General features: G+C 46.3%; 3 protein-coding genes across 12 annotated transcripts in view; 1 reads left to right on the top strand and 2 right to left on the bottom strand.

The window, feature by feature from the left end:
• The window catches only part of dzip1 (DAZ interacting zinc finger protein 1), a 42,093-nt gene extending 22,696 nt beyond the window's left edge, over positions 1–19,397 (top strand). The window contains exons 1-20 of one of the 10 annotated variants that reach the window (XM_078101953.1): positions 9,678–9,740; positions 9,962–10,054; positions 10,601–10,760; positions 10,931–11,509; positions 12,561–12,645; positions 12,996–13,111; positions 13,554–13,691; positions 13,797–13,928; positions 14,008–14,070; positions 14,386–14,502; positions 15,023–15,071; positions 15,149–15,199; positions 15,385–15,444; positions 16,512–16,675; positions 16,786–16,987; positions 17,063–17,222; positions 17,792–18,150; positions 18,295–18,416; positions 18,494–18,635; positions 18,894–19,397. In XM_078101953.1, the coding sequence (XP_077958079.1) occupies positions 10,758–10,760; positions 10,931–11,509; positions 12,561–12,645; positions 12,996–13,111; positions 13,554–13,691; positions 13,797–13,928; positions 14,008–14,070; positions 14,386–14,502; positions 15,023–15,071; positions 15,149–15,199; positions 15,385–15,444; positions 16,512–16,675; positions 16,786–16,987; positions 17,063–17,222; positions 17,792–18,150; positions 18,295–18,416; positions 18,494–18,635; positions 18,894–18,985 (2,634 nt within the window). In that variant the 5' untranslated portion in view covers positions 9,678–9,740; positions 9,962–10,054; positions 10,601–10,757 and the 3' untranslated portion in view covers positions 18,986–19,397. Of the gene's footprint in view, positions 1–9,617; positions 9,741–9,952; positions 10,055–10,600; positions 10,761–10,930; positions 11,510–12,560; positions 12,646–12,992; positions 13,112–13,553; positions 13,692–13,796; positions 13,929–14,007; positions 14,071–14,385; positions 14,503–15,022; positions 15,072–15,148; positions 15,200–15,384; positions 15,445–16,511; positions 16,676–16,785; positions 16,988–17,062; positions 17,223–17,791; positions 18,151–18,294; positions 18,417–18,493; positions 18,636–18,893 lie in introns of those variants that run through there. The other 9 variants (XM_078101920.1, XM_078101959.1, XM_078101942.1 and 6 more) reach the window with 9 other exon arrangements.
• On the bottom strand, positions 18,992–22,236 carry cldn10d (claudin 10d). The gene is made up of 5 exons (XM_040178981.2): positions 22,005–22,236; positions 21,661–21,822; positions 21,511–21,592; positions 21,320–21,427; positions 18,992–21,214 (listed from the first exon to the last, which is right to left on the bottom strand). The coding sequence occupies exons 1-5, from the start codon at positions 22,234–22,236 to the stop codon at positions 21,031–21,033; spliced, it is 768 nt and encodes a 255-aa protein (XP_040034915.2). The 3' UTR covers positions 18,992–21,030.
• Positions 22,237–23,340: 1,104 nt separating this feature from the next.
• cldn10e (claudin 10e) lies at positions 23,341–27,606 on the bottom strand. Its single transcript, XM_040178954.2, has 5 exons — positions 25,285–27,606; positions 25,004–25,165; positions 24,784–24,865; positions 24,608–24,721; positions 23,341–24,277 (listed from the first exon to the last, which is right to left on the bottom strand). The coding sequence occupies exons 1-5, from the start codon at positions 25,514–25,516 to the stop codon at positions 23,899–23,901; spliced, it is 969 nt and encodes a 322-aa protein (XP_040034888.2). The 5' UTR covers positions 25,517–27,606; the 3' UTR covers positions 23,341–23,898.
• Between the last annotated feature and the right edge of the window lie 224 nt (positions 27,607–27,830).

The raw sequence follows: 27,830 nt of genomic DNA, 5'->3' as shown, positions 1-27,830 counted from the left end.
AACTTCTGGGTCACCAACAGGTAGCTCCAAAAGCACCTCTGTTGGCACTTCTATTTCTCCTTTCCACAGAAAGCTAGGGCCGGTGAACCAATCAGAAGAGAGCAACTCATCTACTGTTTTCCCTCTTGATGCATAGTCTGCTGGGTTTTCATCAGTTGGTACATAGAACCATTGCTTCGGGTCTGAGCCACGACGGATTTTCTGCACTCGATTTGCTACAAAGGTGTGGAAACGGCGAGCATCATTATTAATGTAGCCTAATACAACCTTTGAGTCTGTCCAAAAGAACTCTTCTACATTACAGTAGCCTAATTCTTCTTTGAGCATATTGCTCACTGTGACTGAGACAACTGCTGCGGCAAGTTCTAACCTTGGAATAGTTGTGACCTTTAGCGGCGAGACTCGCGCTTTTCCCATTAGAAGAACACAGTGAATGTCTCCTCTTTCATTCTTCAGTCTCAGGTATGTGCATTGGCCGTAGCCCGTGGTGCTGGCATCTGAAAAGTGATGTAATTCAGTTTTCATCACCTTTCCAAAGCCAGGAGGCTGATAGCAGCGAGCTACCTGTATTCCTTCCATCTTAACAAGATCATCTTCCCATTTCTCCCACCGTGGCTTCAACCGCTCTGGAATTGGATCATCCCATCCTGTTCCTTGATGACACATTTCTTGGAGAATTTTCTTTCCCTTGAGGAGGAAGGGAGCTACGAAGCCCAGCGGGTCGTATATGGAGGCGACAGATGACAGGATGCCGCGACGTGTTGCGGGCTGGTTCTTTGGAGAGACTTTGAAAGTGAAACAATCGCTCTCGATGTTCCAATATATCCCCAATGCTCTCTCTAAAGCTGGATCATTGAATCTGAGATCTTTTGTTTTGATGTCCATGGCGTGTTCTGTTGCGGGGATGCTTTGCAAAACGGCAATGTTGTTGGACACAAATTTGTGAAGGCGTAAACCTCTATTTGCACACATTTCGCGTGCCTCCTTTGCTATTTGAATGGCTTTTTCAGCAGACTCTACACTAATGATGCCGTCGTCCACATAAAAGTCTCTGGCAATGAACTGTGACCCTAATGGGTGTGTGTGACTGTGTTCTTTGGCGAGCTGCTTCAATCCATAATTTGCACACCCCGGTGAAGATACAGCTCCAAAAAGATGGACCTTCATCCTGAATTCCTGGGGAGGTGTGCTTAGGTCTCTGTTTTTCCACCATAAGAAGCGTAGATAATCACGGTCATTTTCTGAGACATGGAACTGATGAAACATCTTTTCTATGTCACACATCAGAGCAATGCGATGCTGTCGGAAGCGAATGAGAACACCTGTCAGACTGTTTATCATATCTGGGCCAGGGAGAAGATGTTCATTGAGGCTACTTCCCTTGTACTTTGCAGAACAGTCAAAAACCACTCTCAGCTTTTCAGGTTTTTTGGGGTGATAAACACCATGGTGAGGTATGTACCATTTTTCTCCATAAGTGCCCACATCGCATACCTCCTCGACATCACCTCTCTCAATGATGTCCTTCATGTAGTTCATGTAGTCATTCTTGTAGCTTTCATTTAAAATGAACTTCCTTTTCAGGTGGCTTAATCTTACAGCAGCAAGTTGCTTGTTATCAGGAAGGAAGGGCCTCTCTCTGAAAGGGAGGGGCATTTCGTAATGTCCCTGCTTGTTTGTTTTTATGCTTTCCTTTAATTTGTCAAGAAAAATCAAATCTTCTTGACTGACTGTTTTGTCATCTCCTTGAGTGTCTCTGAAATCAGTCTCGAGCATTCTTATTGCATCCAATGGAGTCACTGCGGGCAGCTCCTTCACAGTTACTCTGTGACAGTGACCGTTTGACAATTGTGCATCAGAGTGAGTTGCTGAACAGCCGACAATACTCCACCCTAAGTCTGTGAGAATAGCAAAGGGTTCGTTATCCTTTCCTGTTATGACACGCCTGGGTATGAGAGCTCCTGGACAATTGTATCCTATGAGTAACCCCACTTCACAGTTAAGAAGAGGCGGCATTTGATCTGCAATTGCTTGGAGATGCTGCCATCCTTTTGCCGTTTCGTGCGTTGGTATGTGTTGTCTGTTTACAGGAATGCAGTCCTTGGTGTATGCAGGAGGCAGTTTGATGTGCACAGTAGAATTGAAACCTCTCACACGCAGACCAGATGTCCGTTCACTTTTAAAGACCATATTTTCACCCATCATCGTAGTGAGTTTCAGTTTAACAGGGAAAGTAGTCAGCTGAAGTTCATTACTTACATCATTTTCAATGAATGTTGTGTCACTTTGTGTATCCAGCAGGGCATACACAAGTTTTTCTCTGGATGGATTATTGTCGCTTGACACCCACACCGGCACTATCATTGAGGTGTTTTCTGACTGACCTTGACTGGTGACATTGAGAGAAACGGCAGACGTTGGTTCCGTTTCCCTGTGTTGCGCTGACATTTCCCTATTTGTCCATTCTTTGATTTCAACTTTTCCGTAGCCATCATCGTGGAGACATGTAGGATGCCGTCCTCTGCATGAGTCACATGTGTGCCGATGTCGGCATTCCTTCGCGCTGTGACCGTGTTTTAGACATCCATAACACAGTCTGTTATCTTTGACATATGCCCTTCTGTATTCCAGTTTTCTTTGCATGAAGTCTGGACATTTGCAAAGCTGATGACTGATATCCTTACAAAGCATACAAGGGGCCTTGACCTTTTCCTTTGTTGTGGTCTGCTTACTGTTTTCAACCACAATTTGTGTGTTAAAGGTGCTGGCTTTGTTTCTTTTGCTTACCCTTGTGCTCCACTTTTCTTGACCAGAACCATCAGGTGGATGGAGAGCGAGGAAAGAGGTGACTGGATTGCAGGCGGTTTCGGCCTCCACAGACATAAACTTGGCAAAGTCCTTGAAGCTAGGGAAATCCTTTCCCTCCGTGAGACGCAATGTTACTTGCCGGTTCCATCGTGAGGCTAGCCACTCTGGCAGTTTCCGCACCAACTTCTGATTTTCCTCACAATCGTTTAGGATGTTTAAACCTTTTACATGGGGCATGGCCTGCAGACAGGCATTTAAGAAATCTGAGAAGTCTCTCAATCCTTCAGCATCCTTTGACTGTATTTTTGACCAGTTGGATAACTTTTCTCTAAAAGCCTTTTGAATGATAAATGGCTGGCCGTACCTCTGATTGAGCTTTTTCCAAGCGTCGCTGTAAGCTTCATTGTCACTACGATAGAATGTCCCTTCTAGGCATTTGTGAGCTGAGCCACCTACATATCTCCTTAGGTAGTGCAGCTTGTCGGTAGTGGGAATGTTCATTCTATCTATAAGTGAAATAAAAGAAGCCTTCCACTCAACAAAGTCAATGGGATTGCCATTAAACACTGGGGGCTCTGGCATTGGAAGTCTGTTAATAGCGATGCTGTCCTGAACAGCTTGTGCTAGGCCGGATACATCAATGGGAGCAGAAGGAGTGACAATTGTAGGAGGAGGACAATTTATTGCGACAGGCAGAATGTTCCGAATAGGGTTCTGAAATGACTGAAAGGACTGAGCATCAGATTCCTCTTTCACTTCTCTGTCATATACTTCAAGTCTGGCTTGGGCAGCCTTTAAGTCTTTTTCAGCTTGTAACCGTTCTAATTCTGCTTTGTGTTTTTCTAATTCCCTCCTGTGCTCTTCCTCTAAAACTCGGATCTTTTCCCGTTGACTCTCTTCCTCCGTTAGCATTTTATATTCAGCCTCCTTAGCAGCTAATTCCGCCGCTGCTTCTGCTCGCTTGGCTGCTACACTTGAACGTGTGGAGCGATGACTGCCAGTTAGCGCTGAGGCAGAGGAGCCGTAAATGGACCGGGCATAGTCAGGCTCGAGTAGCTCGTGCAAGCGCTGTCCTTCATATTCTGCATCATATTCTCCATTTACGCCAGTTAGCCTCTCGTTCAGGATTTTAATAATGTCACCTGTTACTGCAGCACAAGCATCAACTTTGCGCCTTAGCTCAGTGTCGGGCGGGCCGCACCCTCTCAATTCTTCATACACTTTCATGATTTCGATTTTCCTTATTTCCAGATTGTCTGCGAGACATGCCAATCGACTTTCTGTTAGTTCAGATTTTAGTTCTTGCCGTGTTTGTCGAGCTTGGGCTTTCCACTGTTCATAAAGGCTATCAAGTCTTTTAGCACGTTTGCTCTGCTCTTGTTTACGATAAGCTAGCATCTTTTCCGTGGGAGCTCGCGCGCGTTCCGAACGTCTAACGTTAGCTAAATCTGTAGCATTTTCATCGTCATCGTTCAACAGTTCAGCAAGCATTTCCTTTTTGTTAAGCAAAGACTCTTTTAGTTCTTGTCTAACAGCACCTTGTTCGGTTTCCTTTTCTATCATTTCCTTGTATTCCTGAATTACCTTTTGAAGGATTTCGATCTGTTGCTCTTTATCCTTGCTGCGCCGAGTAGTCTCGTTTCCCTCCATTTTTGCTAGCCTTACTCCTCTTCTTGCTCTTTCCTACCACGTCGCCGTCTTCTTTTCACCGCTGCCCTTCTCCATTCTTCCGTACGAGCGTTCTTTTATATCCGTGAAAAATGTCCTTAAAGTCCGTTATAGTCCGTTGATGCAGCAGGTTAGCTGGCGAGGTAAAGCTCTTACTGTAACGGATCCCGCATATAAAGAGACATGGCACTTACTGCTGGTGAAATTACTCCTTTATTTTCTTCCTTTCCATGCAATACCATCCTTGAACGTCAGCGTAAAAACACCACCGTAAGAGCTTTTTGCCATTATTGTTACGGGTCCATTAAACGAATAGTTTTGAATAAAATTCACATTTGTCAGTAACAAGTTCCGTTAAGCTCACATTCAAAACGCAGAAACATCCTCTTTTTACCCTTTCAAAATAAAGGTACAATTCCCTTTTACCAGAAGATCTGCAGAGTTACTTACAAACTGAATGTTTTGACACATTCTTTGTTCCCATGAGTTGCGAGGAGACGGGCTTCCAAGGGATCCTTTTATTTTTTTGCAATCCAGACCCTTTGGCCTGTGAGGCAGGTTTTGGGAAGCTGCTTAAGTAACCGCATCACACAACCAAACATCGGCGCCTCAAGCATTGAAAAGGCCGCGCGAGACCGGGGACAAGTGGAGTAAACGCGCATAAAAGCACGTGGCCGAGTGAGAACGCGGGTCTCCGTTGACGATAACGTAACCTGCGACGACGCCAATAAAAGACTCACGTTTCCGAGACAAGAAGTGACCACATGGGTTCAGAGCAGAATCGAGGGTGGTGCTGCTGCTGGTGGTGGTGGTGGTGGTGGGGGGTCGGTAGGATGTTCATGTGATGAATATCTTGACCTTGTTTCCTAAACGTCCGCAGCTCCCCGCCTCATTGATGCGGGCACGAGTCCAAAAGCCCCCGCAGTGCCGCGCCGAGAGAGACGCATCTGCGGGACGGATGTGCGGGTGAATCGCAAACATTCTAGCACTTTTTTTCCGGGATGGCGTCCAGCGGCAGGGGTTATTTTTTGCCGGCAATTGACCGATTGCTCTGGCGTCTGGTACCAGAGAACTGACCTTCTCTCTACCTCTTAAATATTCATGCCACGTTGTTGTGGAGGCCCGAGCTCAGGATAAATGAATATGAGATGTGCAGTCTGGTATTCACGGAGAGGAGATCTTGGCCGGGATTCAGGAGACACCAGTCGTTTTTTTTTTTGTTTTTTTTAGAAATGGCTGTGATCCACTGCTAAGATGTGTATTGCGGCCATCTGGTGAAGTTACAGAATCCCAGAAAAGCCTGAGTCGCCCACTGCCGCGCTCCCATCCTCTGGCCGACTGCTTAGAAACGCGCCGCGCATTTGTGGATTTTCTCCCGAGGATCACAGCGGGCCTAATGTACGACCTAAGAAGATTGTTCTGTAAGCCTCGAAAGAACGCGTCTGATAGAAAAACCCGGGGCCGTTATCCTTGTGGCCAAAGCTCTCCAAAGCGCGGCGCACCCTTCCTGTCGTTTAAAACACGTGTTTGCGATAACATCACCCCCCCCCCCCCCCCCCCCCTCCCTCCCTCCCTCCCTCCACACCCCCCCTTGCCCTCCAGAGGGAATCCCGAGCATCTCTAAATGTCACGTTAAGTGCTTCTATTGTCCCGCGCTGATATAGAAAACCGTCCAAGCTGTCGAAAGTAACATTTGACCCTCTAATGGAGGGGCGACAAAAAGGAAGGGGCCAAGGCTTCAACCGGCGGCCCCAACTCCATTTTAAGGGATTTGGTCGATTCGTCACGTCTGCTCCAACGGTTGGTGTCTCCATTATTGCCGAAATAGCATTAATGAGCTCAAAAAGCAGCTCACTAATAGTCCTGTAAATTAACACTGGAGAAATTTAATTACACCCTTCAGATGCGGCGGTGTGGAAATTCTCTCTCTAAATGCTAAGGTCAAAAACAAGGTGCTGTTTTTTTAGCTGCCTGATGAAGTGTGAAAAAATAATTGAGATGGCTCCTAGTTGGTTTCATGTTAATAACGGCTTCAACGTTGTTGTTTTTATCCTTTATTCACTTCACACACCAGGAACACTAACGACTAAGTCAGTTCACTCTGTCAGTACGGCTCGCATGGGAAAATGCTGGCAGATTAACCCTTTATCTCGTAACTCCATGTAATGGGTGACGTAAAATATGAAAGTTCATGTTCATGTTTGTCACCTTTTGTCACTCCATTTTATTTCCACGGCGACACTTTGGATTGTGTATATATATGTATTTTATATATATATATATATATATGAGATGTCGGTGAGTCTTTCTCTCCCCGCCGCGGTGCGCTCTTTCATCTCTCCCTCCCACTCGGCTGATTCACAGCTTGTGACCCCACGCGGCGGCCTCGTTGAAAATAGACAACAGAGTGTCTGAGATGAAAACCGGCAGGTAGCCGTGGGCTGGACACCCTACAAGTCAGTCGGGGCTGCCGCTTCCACTCGGCCTGTATATCCGGGGCCTGTCGTCCACCCCCACCTGCAGGAGTTATCAAACACAAGCCCTCTTATGGAAGGCTTTAGATGCCTTAACACTAAATACATGTGGAAACAAATCACACCTTTTTTTTTCTTTCTACGGTTAATGGACAATTGCTTTGCTCCTTCAACATAAATGTGGGACTCTGCCGCGATAAAAACAAATCTCAACCATAAATCGGTAATAAGTGGCCAAAGTCACCTATTGGTTCACAGCCTTTTGAAGCCTGGAGTTCAGCGCTATCGCAGTCGCCATCTTGGGTTACGACGGTCGCCTTGTTTTTTTTTTAAACAGAGGTTTCTTTATTTGGAATGTGCAGCGGGGACGTAAAGGTGTCGTATGTATGCCAATTTTATCGGCAGCAACCTGTCAATCCCAGTAAGCCCGCCCTAAAGTCTAACCCCCTTCATGGTGTTGTAGGAATTTAAGCATAACAGCACGCCTGGTGGTAGAAATTGTAATATGTGTGATAATGACTAGTGTTAGAATCGTGGTAGAATAGTTTGTGTGTTACTTATTAACTGCAACATGAATTAAAGTACAATCTATACAAGTAATTTAATTACTGTACACATGGCATCCAGCCACAATGTAAAGTTAAAGCCTGGGGGAAGGTCACTCAAACCTTCCTTTTAAGGATTTATTCTACATTTTCTTAAAATATTACATAACGCACTCTTCATAAACAGATCTCAGAGTGCGACAGAGCCAGCAAAACATAGTTGCCACACAGTAAAAATGAAGTAGAAGCTCATGAGTAAAAAACGCCTCCCTGAATAGGCTGTTTTAAGAGTCCAGTGATCTTAGGTGGTCATGGAGACCATATTTGTGGCGCTGCCGAGCAAAAGGCCCGGTTGCCCATTGTTTGGGAGCTTGGTTTTGGGGACCCAGAAGAGCGAGTTGCTTGCAGATCTGAGGATGCGAGTGGAGGTTCTTGCAGATGGGGAGGTGCATGTCCATTTGTGCATTTATGTGTGTGATCCAATGAGGGTTTTTTTCTCCTGTCAGGCCGTTTGAGTAGAGGATGTAGGAAAGCCCAGCGAGTCAATTGTATTTAGACCATATCAAATTAATGAAACATAATGGTTAAGAGCTTATGAAACGTGATGGTCTAAGATGTGTTGTTATTATTAGTGTATTAGCTATTAGCATGCATAATATTATCATCATCATCTGTCATGTTTACACAAAGAGGCTTTAGGTCAAAAACTGAATATATTGTAATAACTGAATAGGGATTGGTCAGGTCAGTGAGGGATTTCAGATTCAGTCATAAAATGCTTGTAGGGAGATGTAAGGGAAGATGCAAAATATTTTATTATTCACACTGTATTTTCACTTTAATTGTATTCCTTTGTTAGTTATTGAATTATTTTCCCTTTTTAAACTTAAGTCAGTTGATTCTTTTGTAGAATCAGCATCTTGTCCCGCAGCTGAACCTGATGCATCGGATGAGAGCTGCCCGTCTTCCCCCGAGGGGGAGAAGAGCCCCCCTCTCTCCTCGTAAGCCTCAGGCTATCCTTACAGTCCCTGAGCCCCGTCCAGAGGAATAAGGATCCCTATTTATCGGGTCTCGACGGAAGCCGCCGGGGGACCGGCCCGGAGGAACCGTCCCACAGCCGGCCGGCCTCCAGCGGGACTTTGAGGAAGAGTTCAATGTGCACATAGGCAGCATTTCCTGTGATAGGGACTGAGTGTGAGTGCCGGGGCGGGCGGGAGACATCACTTCTCCACAAGGAAGCCACAGCGTTCGATCAGATCTCTACTGACCTCCGTTGGTGGAATAATGAAGTTGTTGCAGAGCGACTGGCGCAGGCGGAGGGAAACTAATGCAATCTTTACTGTGCTGCATTTAACTTGTCTTCCGGGTTAAGATTTGACACCAATTTTTTATATAGAGGTTCCTTACTGTATAAAAAAGTAGAATAAACGCCTGGCCGGTGTAATCCCCCAACAACCAGTCATAGTCTGTCCAAAATGTCATCACTTAATTTCATCCTACAAGAAATTTGTGGGAAATTGTCCCAATTGACATGTGAATTTTTGAAATCTTGTTTTTGGGAAGTCTGTTACTGTGTGATCCTGCAATCCTCAGTTCCTGCCACTCTCCAGGCAGGCCACAGCTATCACCAGCTGTGAGGGGCTCCATGTCCTGTTTCATGTTGTGTTTCAGTCAATTCTACAAAGATTTTCAATTTCAATAGAGGCCCAAATGAGGTGAAAGGATCACATATTTTACAAAAAAGAGTTGAGGCTAGATGTCATTTCGAAAGGCCACGTTTTGTTTTGCGGTGGAACCTTCTGCACCACCCCCACAAGTGGTACATTAGAAAGCGACCACCAACCAATTTCCCAACAGCTGGTTGGGCCTCAAATGAAAATGAGTTAATGTGCCGGTTTTGACCACGAGGGGGCGCCCTGACACAAGACCACCGCGCACGCTGTCCCGCAAAGTTGTCGATATCATCACCCGCATCCCTCAACATATGGAGGATTATTTAAAGATTTAACCACAATTTACTCTGCCTCCTTCGCTCCAGTCGTGTTTTACTCGTGTTTCCCACCGGCTGCCGCGAGGACCGTTGACTCCCCGTTCCCCCCCCCCCCCTTTATTCTCGATGCCAGACTCCCCGTTTCAAAGCGTCTCCCCTCCCCCTCCCCACTGCGAGCTGGGTCAAGTTGCCACAACAACACCGGAAGTGAGGAGCTTTGCCTGAAACGGGCTCCACGTTGAAGAACACATAATGGTCTGTATCAAAGGTTTATCTGCAGTCCGGAATATTAAAATGACCATACGAATGTTTGTGTTTAATGCAGTTTAAATTTAGTTATTTTCGTTGTTTTTTTCATTTCACAATCCCGCTATCAGTCTTTACTTTGAAGGTGAATACCGGAAGTTGATCTTAAGTACCTGCAGCTTGATGGTGATATTTTCTTTTTTTTTTTTTTCCCTCAAACTGGGATTTAGGAATGTGGAGCCCAGCGGCTACGTCACCCACAGATGTCCCGGGGTACCGACTGTAGAAAACTTTCCCGAGGAATTAGCAACACGAACCCTCTTGTAAGTTTACATTAACGAAGCCCGCCAATATACAGTACTCAACATTTAATATCGTTAATTGTTAGTGAAGCACGTTAAGGTCCGTTTCAGTTCGGGTGTCTGAAGATTCCACGTTGACTAAAGAAATGTCCGTTAGCCATGTTGGGTACGAAATGTGCTGAGGAGGCCTTAATTGGAGTGAATGTTTTGTTCTTAAAGGTGACGTTGAGGCCCTAAGGAGACGTATTTAGTGTCGCGTAGACAAGTTCAAACCTGTGTGCCGTTGCTTCGGTCCGGGTCAAGCGAGGGGATAAACCATAAAGAAGAAGCCTGCCCCGACGTGCAGTGTTTCGGAAACGTGACGCCGAAAGATTAGCCGAGTTTTCGCCGCAACTAAACCAGAAACCGTTTTAAACGGAACCCCCCCCCCCTCGTTCCCACGCGCAGGTAAATCACGTCGTGTCTGTCTCTCTCCCGCCGGACGGACACTGTGGGGGAAACATTGCAGCCAGTGTTGTGATAACACGTCCCCCCCCCCCCCTCTTGTCTCCCTCCTTCCTCCCCCAGGGACGCGTTTCTCTGTCTCCATGGTAACGCGGCGAACACACAGGCTCGGCGTCGTCGCGTAGAGCTGCCGAGCGAGCGAGCGAGGGGGGGGCGGGACCGAGGCAGAGCGACGGGGGCTCGATCGCTCCGTTCCCGCAGAGGCTGCAGCGGCCGCGCGATGGTAAGAGGAATGCACGTCGGCACCGCGTCTTGGGGACATGGAACCGGCCGTCTGTGCTCCGTGGTTTTAACTCGCCATGGCAGATGCAGCCCCCCCCCCTTCCTGTCTCGTACAGAATGTGATGCTGATGTTGAGATCCATGTGATGTATTGAGGCTTCTTTTGTTCCAGCCGTTTCACGACGGAGCGTACTACCCGTACACCAACGAACCCCAGGGGACCCGCTCATCGGCAGGCATCCCGTCCCTGCTGGACTCCCCGCTCAGCCAGCCCTCCGCGCCCGGCATGACCCCGTCCAGCGGCGCCTCCGTCGCGCTCCCGTTCAAGTTCCGCCCGCGGCGGGAGAGCGTGGACTGGCGGCGGATCAACGCCGTGGACGTAGACCTGGTGGTGAGCCAGCTGGACCTGGACGCCCTGCAGGAGCACATCGGCAGCGTCACCTTCTGCAGCCTGGATGGCGAGCGGTGCCAGCGGTGCCACAGCCCCGTGGACCCGGCTCTGGTCAAGCTCCTGCGGCTCGCCCAGCTCACGGTGGAGTGGCTCCTCCACTGTCAGGAGTTCCTCGCCCACAACGTGCGCGTGGCGGAGGAGAGGCTGGCGGCCGCCGGCAGGGAGCGCGAGCAGCTGCTGGCCCAGCAGAAGGCGCAGGAGGAGAAGGCGAAGGCGCTGACCGCCGAGCTCAAGCAGAGGAAGAAATTCATCCGTGCTCAGCAGTCCATGCTCGCGCCGCGGATCCCCAGCGGCCAGAAGGTACCGCTGACACGCTAAACGTTCGCTCTCCAGGTGGGTTTTGCAGGGGGAGGGGGGGGGGGGGATCTGCTGCCATTGGCACTTCTGTTTGGCATAGGGCAGCTAGATCAGTCACCCCAGCCCCCTCCTCCTTGGGGCCCCGTGCACTCTGTCATTGTTCCCTGGGTCTATTCACAGCTCCGGCTTTGTGCTTTTCATCTCGGGGGTTTGGAGGGAAAAAGGAGATTTCATTGAAGGTGGTTGTGTGCTGTAAAAGCTGCCATGGCCGCCGTGTTTTGGTTTGGTTTGTAACGCGCTTTGTGTTCCAGGCCGGAAGGATAGGATTCAGAGCTGCTGAACAGATGGTGTCATATGGTGGCAATTAGCATGTTTTTAATCCACTTACAAAAGGGCGAGGAGCCGTAATCAAGACGACCCGCTGACTCCCACCTCCCCCACCCTCACCCACACACTCTGTCGGGTCCATTCGTTCGTAAATGTTACCCGCATCGGTGGCGGAGTTATTTATAGCACATGTCAAAAATCCCCCTTTGCGCGTCCGAGTCTACGGCTGACGTTGACCCAGCCAAGCGGTTGCCACGGTAACGGCCGTGGTGTGTCTTGACGGCGTGTGGTTGCCAGGTGTGCGATAGCAGCTCGGCTAACAGAGGCGGCTCAATAATTGATAGAGAGGCGATGTGTTTGTGTTCCTTGAGGACCTTTGGTGTTTACTGCTTGACACCGTCCGCCGCACCGAACTCTCACGCAGGGCTCCTCCTCCGCGAAGGCACATTTCATTCCAATTTCAACATCCACGGTTTTTCCAAACCCCGCTGTAATGGCAGCACTTGTTGACCCACTCATTGTAGCAGCACACTTCCACCCGCCCGTTGATATACGACGAGACAAAGACATCCGCATCAGCAGCAGGTTGAAGTAACAGGCGTGTGTGTGTGTGTGTCATGACACACATTTTCTTCTATACATGTGTTTTCTTCAGTTGCAACCTCTGTCCAAAAATGTTCACATTGCGATATTGACAACAGATTTTTTTCCCCTGTTTTTCTTTTAGTGCCTTCATTGTGATAAATCCTTCCTCAATACCTCGTTCCTCCAGAATCACATGCAGCGGCGCCACCCAGACGAGTATGAGATGGGTAAGTGGCGTTGTCACGTAGGTCCAGATGACAGATGGCTGTGGGTGGGTGGCGAGCACGGTCGTCCTCCTGTCACAGGATTGGCGGCTAACCCGCGTGCCGCTGTGTCCTTGAGCAAGACACTTAACCCCATCGTTGCTGATGGGCAGGTGGCACTGCGTATGCTAGCTGCTGTCATCAGTATGTGAAGGGGTAAATGATGATGTTAAAGCACTTGGAGTGGTCAGAAGACTAGAAAAGTGCTTTACAAGTACATTCATTTAACGGATGAACCAAAGGTCAGATAAATCACATGCACTTGATATCGTAACGTAGACAATGTCTTTTCTTCATCCTTTACACCATAGCAGAGTTTCGCTCGGACAGCGAGAACAAATCCCAGATTGAAATCCTCAAATCTGTGATCAGCGGCCTGAAAGAGCAGATTGTTCAGCAGCAGCTGGCCTTGGAAACCAAAGCAGCTCAGGTAGGAAAACCCAGCAATCTGAAAACAATTAGTCAGTGAATTGATCAGCTCATCAGCCAATTTATCTGCTCCTTTTTTATCGTTCAGCAAAAATAGCAAACATTATTTTGTTAGTACTGAGGATTTTTGGGTCACATTTGAGCGTTTCAACAATCAGTATGAAGTATATTTAAAAGGACAGTTCCTCTCAAAATGCATGTCATTCCTCTTCTCTCTACTGCTGTTTATCAGGGTGAGTTGCTGAGGTGTTGGTCTATCTTCTACCCAAAATAATGGGACAATATGGCTCTCTGCCTGTGGTGAAAAATCTAGATTCTAAGTGCTATTTTCTTTTTTTTTACATTTTGGGGTGAACTGTCCCTTTTAAGTCTCTACCTTAATGCTGGTCCTTGGTGGTTTTGTGTCAACTGAGCACTTACTTTTTCCTATGCCGTGATTCCAGGAGAAGGAGCACAAAGACCTGCAGAGAGAACTGGACCACTTCAAGGCAGATGAGATTGCGCGCATGGACAGAAAGATAGAGGACGGCATTCGCAGGGAGATGGAGTTTCTCTACACCCGAAACATTCAGGCTCTCAACGTACGGAAAGGATTGAAATGGATCAACCTCTTTAGTAGAAGCGGTTTTCTGAGTATGTTAAATCCATGACATTTCTTATTATCTTTCATTTGTTGTCATTTATAGGAAGTGAATCAGAATCAGACGGCTAAACATGAGAAACCGGCCAGCCCGGTTCCCTCGCAGCCGGAGAGGGATCTGGACAACTACAGAGAGACGCAAGCCGTACAGAAGCTGGAACAGCAACTGAAAAAACAGGTCTGTGTGGAGGGGAGGAACCGTTTTCTAATCTACACGACAATGAAACCGCTTCGATCACACAAGTGCTCTTCTCCAGGATAAAAAGTGGAGGTCCAGGCAGGAGGAGATGAACGCCCAACACGAGTCTGAGAAGAACCACGTATGTTTCATCTATTATTTTATCAACTCGCCACTGGGATTGAAAAGTATGTTTTATTTAAAAGTTGCCTAAGCTGTAAAATGATGTGTGTTGAACGCATCCAACACTAATTGCAATCAACCCGCGACACAATGCTGCATGGATGGATGGGTTGTCTTGCAATTTCTTTTGTAAATACATTTTCTCTAGAAATTGCTTCTGAGTTTAAAGTGCCTTTGACTTGCAAATGCCTTTAAGTTGCATATATATTTATTTATTTTTATTAAAAGCTGTAACCCATATACCCCCCTTCTACCCCCGCCCGTCTTCTTCCAGCTGCTGGACGAGCTGAGCAGAATGCAGTCGTCCTTGTCCGAGCTGCAGCGGCAAGAGCAGAAGTTGGGCAGGAGGCTACAGGAGCAGGAGCACACCATCAAGGCTCAGGGAGAGCAGGTCAACACACACACACACACACACACACACACACACACACACACACACACGGCGGGGGATTATGTCTGGAGAGGAAGCGAGGCGGAGGGGGGCGGCTCTCATTCAGGATATCCTTTATATGCCGCACGGGCTGTGATTGTGTTGTATTGAGACTTGATGATACTGTATATTACACCGGAAGCTGTTGCGTTTCCTGGAGTAGCTCCCCATGTGCGCTCTGATACTACAGGACAGAGAATTTGAGGGGCAGCAGACACTCACTTATGCAGTTAGGGCAAACTCTTGTTGTTTTGATAAAGAAGTCCAGCAAATACTGGCCCTTTCAAATCAATCTGCTTTCGTGTCAGATGGCTTAATACAATACGGCACAATATAATGTTCAATCTCCACACAAGTGAACGATGAAAGGAGTTGGCTCAATTTCTCCCTGACATCTTTCAATTTGATTCCCTAACAAACAAAGTGATAAATTCAAATTAAAGTGCATGTGTTTTTTTTGTGTTTTTTTTTAAACTTCCAGATACGGAATATCTCCTCGATTCCACCCACCAAAGTAGTGGAAGTGCCAGGTACGGATTCCTTTTTCACTACTTGGTCGCACCATGTTTTCCACTAGGGGATGTATTCACCATGTCCTGTTTTCCAGTCATCCTCAGCGCGCCCGCCCCAGAGCCCAAACCCAAGAGAGTGGTGCTCGGTAAGTTCGGCGAAAACCCGCCGCCGCGAGAGAACCGCAGTACACATGACACGTCTCTCCTCCCGGAGAGGCCGCCACGCATGCGCTTCTGTGCGTTACGGATTTCCCCCCTCCCGGCATCTCTTTTTACAACACACGTTTGATCTCATTCTAATGACCTTTGACCTCATGTGCCGTCCTACTAGAGGAGCCGGTCTCTGCTCCTAAGCTGGATCCTATACAGGAGCTGTCAGAAGAGGAGAAAGGTAAAAGAGGCTAGAAAACCCCGACAGAGCCGAGCCGACTGCACGCTGTCTGCATGGATGCATCAGTCTGTTCTGGGCAGCCTTTTTTCCCCCTTAAAGGGCGAGTTGGGATGTTTTTGAACTGCGTTTTGTTTGAGCTGCTTGTCCCCAGTCGGTGTATTAGCTACAATAGATGGAGTCGGGAGAGACGCAGAGGAGTACCACGGCGGGAGAAGAGCAATGTGCCGCCGTGGATGTTAATTTAGAGCAATACTGAATGTTCTTGCCTCTTTATTTTACTGTCAGACTTTCCTTCCTAAAGGGGAACTTAAGGCGTAATTTGTGCTTTCTTCAGACTGCACCGACAAGAAAGTGTAATTTTACTTCACAGAAGACTGGAGCTGCCTCCATAGGTTTGCTTGTTTATAACATTTTTTCGTTTTGTGTTCACAAGTCGCACAACAACCGAAATAAAATGAGTTTTTATGTCAATGCAGTCGTGTGGCTTTAGATAGAGCATAGATAGAGACTAGAGTCTGAATGAGCCATCTTATGAAGAAATAAGTAAAATATTCTCAATGTAGTAAATTATTTATTTTATATTTATATTATGGTTTCTAAAACACATTTTGCTGTATTGTCCTGAGCAGCACATTGCTTCTGCTCCAACCTGCGTCTACTCAGCTAAACACTGGCTATACAAACTCATACAAACCCCACTTCAAACTATCCAAACTTTCCCGTAAGTGTGGACTGAGGTGATGGCGGTCCACACTTTTCAAAAAGTAAGCGCAATGCCTGTGCCATTAGTTGACGCCTGCCATGTCGGCATTGCTGATCATTACATCCATCCGTCTTTTCGTTGCCATGTTCGTGGCGAATGAGGTCATAGACATTCTCCTCTTCTGCCCCGCGGCGCTGCAGTCACATCCATCTGCCTGACTCTGTCATGGAGCTTTGCTCTTAAAGTTGGCAAATGCATGTTTGTTTTTGCTTCATTTCGGCCTTCATGCCTGTAATCAGAGCTTGATTATTTTCTCCTTTTTTCGTATCCATAACTGGCTGATATAGCGGGATTTCTTCCTCAGATTCGAGCAGCTTCTCTGAGAGGAGGCCAGTGGAGAAGAAGCCCGGGCCTGCACCGGAGAAAAAACAGAGGGCTCTTAAAAAGAACCCCAACATCAAAAGGGAGATGCGGCCAGATCTGGAGCAGGCCGTCGTCAAAAAGCTGGAGAACCTGGGAGTAAAATCTGTAAGTTTGCCTCTTTTTAAAAAGTCTACAACATGCGATCACGAATGCGACGCTCTGGGACGTTATTTGACTCAACGTGCTGCCGTGTCGACCTCCTCCTCCCTCCTCAGGACCAGTGTGGCCTGAACGACAAAGAGCTCAGCTCCATTCTGGCCATGCTGCACTTAAAGCGGGAGAGTGTCGCGAGGGGGATGCCCGACTACTGGCGCCAACGGGAGGAGATCGTCAGCACCGCGGAGGAGACGCTGGCCCGTCAGAGGAGAGGCAGAGACCCGTCAGCCGAGTCGCAGACCAGACCCAGAACGGTTCAAGGCGAGTCATCGAAAAACTGCGAGCCTGCTGGCTTTTTGATACCCGAGTAACATCACGTGTTTTGTCTGCCTGCAGTGATGCAGATCCGCCCCCGATCCAGCAGCCTGCCCGCCAGAGCGACCCAGGCGGTGTCCGGACCCGCGGTCAAACAGCCCAAGACCCCACAACCGGTCAGGGCCACCGCCCAGCCCAAGACCTCCACGCCCAAGACCGCTCTCAGGACCTTCACCTCCAAGTAAAGAATAAAAATGTGGTTTATTGTAGTTTTACATAAATGACTACTTGGAATTGAAACACATAGATAAGATCCTGCAGAATGTCTGCAGCACATAACGTAAAGATGTGAATGAAACCACAGCACAATCACCCACAGAGGCAGTTTTGCCACAAAGTAGATGAGAGAAGCAGTTCATGTAGTAGTTTAGAGAATTGTAAAGGTGTCGATGTTTTGATAGAGGATTGAAAACACAATCTACAGTTAAATTGATCTTAAGTGTCCAAAATACGTCCACAGCAGTAAATTACTTTCTCCAAACTGCATCTATTGAAGGTAAATACACAGACTATGGGAAAGTGTCTCATACAAACCCCTCTACGAACTCTTACACTCTTAACATCTAGAATCCTGTTTGTGTGGTGCAACAGGCTGCTTGCAAGAAAATCATATTTTTACAGCCATGATACATGTCTAAAAATAGAAGATAATATGTGGCCAGGTGCTGGTTGTGATTTACGTTTATATGGCTTTAATAAGAACAAATTGTCAGACTGCTAGAAACCCCCCCCGTCTCTGTGGTTCTCAAGGACCCCCCCTTTCAGCTCGGATGAGGAATCTGAAGAAGAGGATTCGGATGTCAAGGAGGAACGTCACCAAAAACCCCAGAGGGGCAAATCGCCTCAGCCCAGACTAAACCAGGTCCAAATCCGACCTAGCAAAGCCAGTCCTGTCCAGTCCAGGCAGACTCAAGCCAGGCAGTCCTTCACCTCCGGCCCTCAGCAGGACTGGGGCCCAGCGGGAAATGTCACGAAGACGGCAGTCGCCACGATGGAGAGCGACGAGGACGAGTGGTCGGAGGTCAGCGAGCTGCAGGAGATCGACCCTAAGCGTCTGCAGAGCTTCAAAGACCAGAACGGCAACGTGGACAAGAGGAACTTTGGCAAAGGCAAGTTTCCTTATTGTCCAAACTGCGGGCACATGGTAGGTACTCTGCTTCTGTGAGGTAAAAGAACTCACTGAACTACCATTTTATTATTTAATCTTGTTTGATAAATCTGTTTTAATGCATTGTTCATTTTAATTCTTTTAGAAAGCAAAATCAACAACCTGGCTAGAAAGGTGGAGAAGCAGTTCTCAGAGAGAACAATAACGAAACCAGCAGGGGGCATCAGCATCTTACCGGAGAGGAACGATGAGGTCCAGGAGCTCACGGTCAGACTCGCTCAGCGATGGAAATCCCAGGCCTTTGGCTTCCAATGCTGCCTGCTCATTTGATGTGTGTGTGACAGTTCACAGACCTGGAGGAGAGCAGTGAATGGGCGGTGTCCTCCTTAGAGGACAGACAGGAAACGGCCAGACCGTTGAGGAAGAGCTTGGACTCGCCCAGCACCAGCGTGTGGGGAACTTCCACCGGGAAAGGTGTCAAATCAGGTGAGTCCCAGAAGTAACACTGAGAGGTAGCACGTCTCTGACACGCAGAAGAGGTTCTGATGTAGGTCTGTAAACCAATGAATCAATAATGCATAATGGGAGATGACCATTTATTATTTCACCGGCGATATATTCTTTAAAAAACAAAATGCATTCCAAGACGTTGCTTCCCGTGGCCTAATGAGGTGGTGATGATCATTATTTCCTGCCCGTGTCTGTGAAGCGGTGCAGTAAACTCCGCCTTCTTCTGCCCGGCAGGTCTGACTGGCGGCGGAACAGGAAGCACCCTGAAGAGCAGCATGTGCTCCCTCAGCGACATCAGCGACTCCGAGGACATTAGCAATAAGTAACCGCAAGGCGACATAGCAAGCACAGACACAAAGACCTCAATAAGCCCAGGTGACACCTCCAGGCTGTGATTCACAGTCCAGTTTTATTCTGCTATAATACAGAGAGAGCAATACGTGGAAGGAAGACCGTCTTCTAAATATGATAGTTAAAACACAAGTGACACCTTTAGGCTGGAGCCAATGCTTTGATTGCCTTAGACCTTTTAACCGATCAACTTTTATATTTCTTTTCTTCCCTCGGGGTTATATTCCAATGAATATATACGACACTCCAAACAAGATGCTGTATGTAGTATGTGTCAAATTTTTCTACACCAAATTGTATATTGCCTTCACGTGTGAAACCGAGCAATGATCTCATTTTTGTATGATAAATATTTATACGAGCAATAAAATCTATTTCTATGTGGAATCCACTTTAAAAATTGTTACTTGAAACATTCCGCGAGGCGAATTGTGAAGGTTCTTTTTCTTCAACCAAGCACAGTAACCAAGAAGTTTTATCTACGACAGATTTAATAAGGTTTTTTCTGCACACCTCATGTTTAGGAAAAATTAAGACTGATTTTCAGAAGGCTAGAGGTAATTTTGAGAGCCCCTATAAAATTGTGAAAAACTAGGAAAACGTGATATCTAATAATACTATGAGCAGATTTACTTACAAAACATGTAATCAATTTATAAATTATCATCAAACTAAAACCAAACGGGAAGTAGTTTGAAATACTTTGACAATAAGAGTACGGCTTGCATATTAATTCAGTTTCCAATAATCCATAACTATGTGAACATTATATTCTGTACAGACAAGTTGGCCTCCTTGAACAACATTGATTCTTTTTTGCAAAAGCTCAGAAGTCCTGACACGTTTTGCATAATTAATTCCCAGCACGCCATGCTTTATTCACAAGCACCTTCGGCTGCCTTCCCTTCATCAGGATGGAGTCATGAGGTTGACCAGTGATGTGACTTACAGATCAACATATAGAACAGATCTGGTGCAAATTAAGAACTCTTGTCGTTGTGGCTTCATAATACAAAACAAAGGAAACCTAATGTCGGCGCTGAATTCATTTATTCGATCACTAGATTCATATTTCTTAACTGTTTATAAAAAACTAACTTATCAAAGAGACATAACATTTCTAAAAAAAATGAATCATAAAGATTGTAATTGACTATTCATGGGATGTGTGGCGAAGTCCCAAAACTGACCAGTAATGTACACAAATAAATATCAAATATCACAACCCTGAGGAATGCCAGAAAAAGTATGCAGAACTATGCATTTGGATCAGATTTATAAACAAATATTAAGTCGTACCACATGCCACCGAGCTAAAAGAGATCATTATGTTTCATGTGTCTTTTATGCAAAGCCTTTCAGCCGACTATAACAAAGCAGATGGAAACAAATCAAAGGGTCAACTTAGCGGATGCCCCACGATGAAAGGCAAAGCAAGATAAACCAACTTAATTCAGGATCTGGATAACCAAGGTTTGCTTTAGTAACCAAATTGACATTTACATACATGACTTAATTATAGGAACAGTTTGTGAAATTGGGAAATATGCATTTCTTTTTTTTCTTGTTAAACAAGAAGATAGATACCACTCATGACTATACGCAAGATGTGAGGCTGGAGCCGGCAGCTGCTTAGCTTAGCATAGTTTAGCTTTAAGATTATAGGCGTAGCGGTAAACAAAACCAATGTGCAAATTACAAATCTTCTCCTGTCAAACATTTGACAGGATGATAAGTGGTACAGCTGGATGTCATTTTAAAAAGGTTTGAACCTAAAACAAGTTTTAACGTGTTTATAAGTGAGCTCTAGAGATGCAATAAGGTCCAGTCTTTATGCTAAGCTAATTTAACAGAATACTGGCTCTTGCTTCATATTGAACGAACAGACATCAGTGGTATAGATCACCTAGTTCTGAACAAGAAAGCAAATAGATACATTTCCCAAAATGTCAAACCTTCCCTTTTCCCCCCCTTTTTAGTCACTTTCTCACTCCCACCCCGTGCCCCCCTCCCCGCCTGCTTAGACGAAGCTGTCCCTGTTGAACGTCAGCCTGGTCTTCACTGCTTCTCGGCTCCTCCCGCCTTCGTAAAACAGTGGCGGCCCCCGAGCCGCTCTGGACGACGTGTCGGGCCTCCTGTAGGTGCGTCCCGTCCGGGCGGTGGCATAAGTGGCCGGCCTCTGTGGCCTCGCTGCAGAGCTGTCACTGAACAGGAGATATATATATATACACGAGGGTTCATCTACTCTTTTCGATCCCAGAGCGGGCGTTCTTCTTCATAAACATAGTGAATTAAACTGTAATATTTACATTTTTGGAAGGCCTTCTTTTGCAGAGAAGTAAGTCAGCACGGTACCTCCGGACAGGAGAAGCACCGACCCTCCCCAGCCAACGAAAACAGCAGCCCCAAGTTCAAATCTGAGCAGCAAGCATTGAGGTATCAAAAATAGGTTTCTAGATATTGTTTGCAATAAAAATTACGCTGCTTTAATCGTACTCACTTCTGTGCCCTGAAATTTACGTCCAAGAACTCTGATATGACCTTGTTGGCCCACCACGAGTAGGTGACCATACCACAGAGCCCTGCGGGGAATAGGGCCTAAATTAGGACATGCCCTGCACACAAACACATGCGAGGAAGGTTTCTTTACCCGAAACCAGGTAGGTCACCCCTCCCGCGAAGGTCACCCTGGCGTTGGCGATCTCCGATCCGCCGATTTTGGTGCATTTCATCCCGACGAGTGTGAGGACGCCTCCGAAGAAACCGGTGATGACGGCGCAGATGGCGAGCGCTCGACAGCCGTGTAGGAACGCTAGAAAAGGAAGCGGGTGAAAATATAAACCTTTTACGGGGTTTCTTATAACAAAGGAAAATATGACTTTTTAAATATATTTCTATTCATTCCTATTTTTTGTATTTCTTTCCTAACTCAAAAGAGTTTCAAAATCAAAAATGGAAATAATGTCTTAAAAATAATTCTAACCATTCTCCTACCAGGCAGGGCCAGCATGGACGGGTAGTCCTTGCAGTCCGACACCCCCGTGGTGTCCGAGACGCAGTCCCTCCACAGGTTGGAGTAGTAGTTGCCGGTGGTCAGCACGATGGTGCCCACCTCGGAGAAGGTCCAGTACTCGGTGGGGAGGGTGGAGCACACCAGGACCCAGCCGCACAGACAGGACACGAAGCCGCCGATCTCCATGTACATCACCACCGCCCGGTAGTTCATGGTGAGTCCAGTGGGACTATATATCCAGATGTGTTAAATAAAGAGCAGCGACGTCCGAGTCGGTGCAGCTTCTCGCCCTGGGAATCCGGACCGAGCTCTCCCTCTCAGTCATCGCTGACGTGCAGTTGTCCGACCGGCGGTGTTGTCGTGTCATCTTATCTTTGATGCGGTTTTGCCTCGTAAGCATCTTTCAGATCCTCACTGATTCCCGCAGTTTGTCTTTACTCAAATACCCGTTCTTATTTACTGACATCAAAACAGTTGACGAGCTTCCAGCAGATTAACTGGATTTGCACATGTAAAGGTGATAAAATCAGAGACCACAATAAATATATTAGAATAAAAAGGAAATAATTTAATGTTTGTTTTTTGTGGCTAAAACATCAGAAAGGTAAATTAAAAAAACAAGAACACCTTTGTGGGTTTATATTTAAAAGGCAAGTATTAACTCTGACTTCCTAATTACATGGTACGTTATGAGACCTTTAACTCTGCATGCAGTCGCACAGTGAAATGTGTAAAGACCGGTACGGGAACCCACCAGGGAAAATTTCATAGCGGGGGAGAAAACCGATCCAATTGGCTGATAACGTAAGTATGGCTTCAGGTTTGATAGATGTGCTTTGCTGCCGAAAAGCAAAAACAAAACTGTTTATGTAAAAACACCAGCCGCCCGCATGAGGGAAGGCTGGGACAAACAAATAAACGAGATGGACAAAAAAAGTTTAACCTACCACAGTCTCATAATAAACCCATTTTGAAGAATGAAAAAATGTATTTAAATGAAAGTGCAGTTTCTAAGATTCTCGACAGAAACAGGGTTGTTTTGCTTCCCCAAGGCCACATGAGATATCGTGTAACATTTTACAGTCGTTCAAAGGTACTCTGTGTCAAATCGCTAGTGAATTAAAAAAAAAAAAAAAAAACTCAAAATGGATTATTTCACCTTAAACGAGAATGGATTTTCTTTGGACTTTTTCATAATTGTTTTCCATTAATCCTGCCATTACATGTTTTCAGTCCACCTTAAAGTCGGTCATTTATCATTCATTGTGAGTTTGTTGTGTGCATCTTGTTACACCGTCGCCAAAGATAATCTCAAACTAAGTTTTGATTCATTTTTATTCTGTCCATGACACATTGGATCAAACATTATATATTATATCATGTGTATATATAGTATATTATATAATTAACTTAGCATAATAATATATAGTTTTAAACATGGCAAAGGATGACAAATGAGCCAATAAAGCCAGATGTGAAGGCCCTGAATGCCTCCTACCATTTAAAGGAAGTTGTCCCAACAGTGATTTAACAAAATAAAAGCGGGAGATCGTGTCCTCTATGGTGCGAAACAATGATATGAATGCAGAACATGTTTTACTGTTTTTATTTTTTGTTTTATATGGCTACACGCAGGCTTACCGCTCTATTAGACATGGATGTGTGCCTCAGTTATGAGTAATATTTAATGAATAAAGGTATTGCGTCTAGTTGTGGTACATTACATATTATAAAAATGAACAGTCGGGGCAAAAAGACGTTAAATGAGAAAGATCGGTCATGCGATAGTAAAACACATCTCGCTTTCACCACAGTCACACATTGAATAGAAAAACATCCGCCATATTTGTCCGTCACATGGTGACTCGCATTAAATCAAATATACGAGTTTTGGCTATAGGCTGAACTTTTACTCCTTGAGCTGCTTGACAACGACGACGCCGTCCGGCTGCTCCTCGACTCGGACAAAGTCGACGCGCTGGACATCGACCACACGGCGGAGCCGGTGGTTCTACTGGTTTCAGACCAGCGCCCCGACCCCGCCGTGCGTCCAGATGTGGATGTGTGTGCCGATCTTGAGGAGATGGCGGACAGGTCTGAGCGCTCGGACCCGGACGACAGTTCAGACTCGGACGACAGTTCGGACACGGAGGACAGTTTGGTCTCGGAGGAGGACTCGGACACGGCCGGCGCGGACTGGTTCTGCTCCGGGTCCGGGAGTGTCTGGATTTTGGTTGCCTTGATTTTGATCACCCTGGAGAGAGACAAACACATTACTCATACAACAATGCTGTTAAATATTTGTGTTTTTCATATCCTGACAGCTGTTTTGGGCTTTTTTTGCCATGAATTATTGTCCCCTGAGGCCCCAATTGGTCCAAAGGTATCAAAATCCACCCTTGAGCATCTTTTAGGCTCCAAGTTTATTTATTCAGTGCAAGAGCCGTACCCCGTTATGTTCTCGTAACCCTTCTGCTGGACACCAGGCAGGTGGTCCAAGGGAACGCTGTTAACCACGACGGTTTCTATTCCTGTTCACACCAATGGCTCCAGGGTTATCGTACAAGTCACCACAAGCACTCACGTTGTCTCTCCTCCGCAGAGCGGCTTGCACACCGACCACACGTAGAAGAAGCCACCGGTCAAGTGGAAGGCGGAACCAACCCAGCCGAGGAACATCGGGGTGCCGAGGTCGTACCTGACGGAGAGACGCCGTGAGATGTACTGCTTCACCAAAAGGGATTCAAAGGGTTTACTTACCTCAGGCCGTCAAAGTCGGGGCTGAAGTATTCCACTGAGACGTACTGCGCATAGACAGCATAGCCACATGTGGACATGAAACCTGAGGGGGGGGAGGGTATTGTGTCGATGATTTGAGGAGTGAGTTATGATTTGCAATCTTCTGTTGTAATCTGTGATCGGACTATGCTCTCTCTCATGATATAAACTGACATGAATCGTCGTTAAAGCGAGTCATTACCGCTGATGATATGGCACCATGCCCCAGCGTAGATCTTCCGGTACTTGGACCGCTCTTTCCCCCCAATGTAGGTGCACTCCATGCCAAGCAGACTGAGCACGAACCCCAGCACGCCCAGGGAGAGAGCCGCCATCAGCAGGCCTCGCACTATCTGGATGTGGCCTAGAGTTACACAGTCAGACACAAGTGGGAGTCAATATGAAAAAAACAAACAAAAAAAACATGTAATATTTCAGTGTTTTCTTTTTTTCTTCTGCAGTCTGGATCACCGCGCGACCTACCCTCCACGGACCAGAGCATGGGGTAGTCATAGCAGTTGGTGACAGCTGTTGAGTCTGTAAAGCAGGATCTCCAGAGGCTGGACCAGAACCAGGCCACCTTTACGATGGAGGAGCCCCCCATTCCTCCGATGGCGCTGATCTTCCAGCCCTCCATGGCCATGGTGCAGGCCACGAAGATCCAGCCCAACACGGTCATCAGGAACCCCCAGATCTGGACCACGCGGATCTTCATCTCGGGTTTGTTGCCGCGAGTTGATCCCCTGTCGAGATAACAACGCGTCCGTTTCTAATCCGTCACGATGGATGTCAGAATGCTCTTTCTCGTCCGTCCTCTTATTGGTTCCGCGCAGAAGGACGCGTGCGTCCCGGGCCGAACGTCCAATTCTCATCCAAACCCGAACGAGACGAGACGAAGCCGCTGCTCGTCCCAGGAAAACCCCCAAAAAGGATCCCAGGTACAGAACAGGTGGCTGGTGCTGTTGTGTTGCAAGTATTGCTCTACATGTGGGTGAGAGACGACCGTCCCTCAGGTTCTCATGGGCGTCAGTTGGGAGTTGTGAAGTCAGCATTCATCTCTAATTACCGAAGCAGCACCGTGCTTCATTTCCCTCGCGTGCAGACAGTTCAAAAGAGGCAAGGTCTGTTTGCGGCATCGAACCAGGTATGAATTCATACTGAATAGTTTTCTTCAGTAATTTCACTTAAAATTAAAAACAGACAGAGAGATTGAAAAAAGAATGAGCCAAATTAAAGCAGCAGAGGGTGACACTGCCTGACTTTCACACTCTACTCAAACACTAGAAGAAAACCCTCCTGAACGCACACGCCACGTCGCCAGTCGGCAAAGCAAGCTTGCGTCCAAAAAGGCCCAAATGAAAGCCTGAGCCGAGAAGACATCATCGATGACATCATTGACTGTAAAGTGGCAGTCAGTCTTCCTCAAAGTGGGAGCGGCTTTGCTTTGAGTCACGTGACATAAACAGTGAAACTGTAAGCTTAGTTAAAAGATGACCTAAAATCAAATTCTGAATCTTTGATTGGGTAACTCAAAAGTGGGCGTGGTTTTAAGGATACAGCGCTATACAGGGCTGGAATGAGTAAGGGGAGTATTGACGACTGTTGGACTCCACCCACACCTCCACCTTTATTGGACAATATACTACCTGTATTTTATGTGATGGGCGAGGCCCCACATTTACATTTGATGTAATACAGTTCAGTACATTTCGCATGGTTCATGAAGAATCACAATGAGAGACAGGAGGGAATAAATACAAAATATGTTGGCTTTTAACAAGAGACAACAGAACAACTGAGACACAATAATGATTCATTTATTTCACTGTCTTTGAAATGCTAACAATCAACAGCACTTAAATTAATTAATGATTCATCTGTGTTCATCTTTTGTGAGTTTATGTGCTAAAATCTACATATTTATTTATTTATTGTACATATGACCAGATTTAACCCAGCGGTCAAAAGTACATTTGTGCGTCAGTGACCTCTACGTGGTCCATGAAATATGTAATGTCACTGCTGCTATGACCCGAGCTGCTCAAAACATCATTGCCTCTGGCTTTTAAGCTGCTGGTTATGAGTCGTTTTACTTATTAAACTGCCGTCTTTGCTCAGGTTCTGATTAGAGTTAAATCTGAGGTGATAATTGGGCGCCGATGAAAGGGCTACTCTGTGAATCTCTTAAAGCCACACGTATCCTTGTAGGCCTGAGACCAAATCCTGCTAAATATTTCTTTATATCGTCCCTAATTTCTGTGCCCCTTAGCTTACGCCTATGAAAGGACATGCAGGCTCCAGTTATAAAAATGCCAAGGTGACTTTCACTTGGAAAAAGGTCCTTATTGCTCAACTGTAACAAAGGAAACATTCAGCCATCAACGGCTGCATTACTAATCAAAAAACACAAGGAAATGTATGACTGGACTTCCTTTCATCTGAATGTTAATCCTGAATACTTCTGGGAAACAAAGAGGGGGTCAAAGAAGTCTCTCTGAAAGAGAAAGCCGCGCAACTATGATTCCATGCTGGTTTTTCAGTATTACAGCTCCATCAAGTGGCAAAAAGGAGAGGATACTTGAAATTGTCTGAATCCATTTCCTCAGTTCCCTGCTTGACATTGCATGTTGAAATTGTAATCTTGTGAAGTAAAGCGCAGTTTAGCATTGGCGTGGTAGCATCATGCCCTGTCTCACTACTGCTACTACAATGTTTGTTTGTTTCAGTAGCTTTGGCCTAGTTGACTTTTGTGCTGCTACCAGTTGATGTAACAAAGGGATATTTAAACATCTATCTGTAGCATTTCCCATGCATTTCACCACCGCTGCTTGTGTGCTCATGTATTTTCATGCACTTATATTACATTGTGTTAAAACTAAAACTTTAAATTATCACTTTTTTTATTATATATTGCAAAGAAATACAACACTCCCTTGCTAAATGCAAACGCTTCGCGGGTTTGGCCCACTTAGTTGGTCTGAAAGGAGCTGAAGGTATTAGCACCTTAAGTTTCCTAGTGAATACGAAGT

This window comes from Gasterosteus aculeatus, chromosome 1 (assembly GCF_964276395.1).
Source record: "Gasterosteus aculeatus chromosome 1, fGasAcu3.hap1.1, whole genome shotgun sequence".
Taxonomy (NCBI): domain Eukaryota; kingdom Metazoa; phylum Chordata; class Actinopteri; order Perciformes; family Gasterosteidae; genus Gasterosteus; species Gasterosteus aculeatus.
This window is presented reverse-complemented; position numbering and strand designations above follow the sequence as displayed.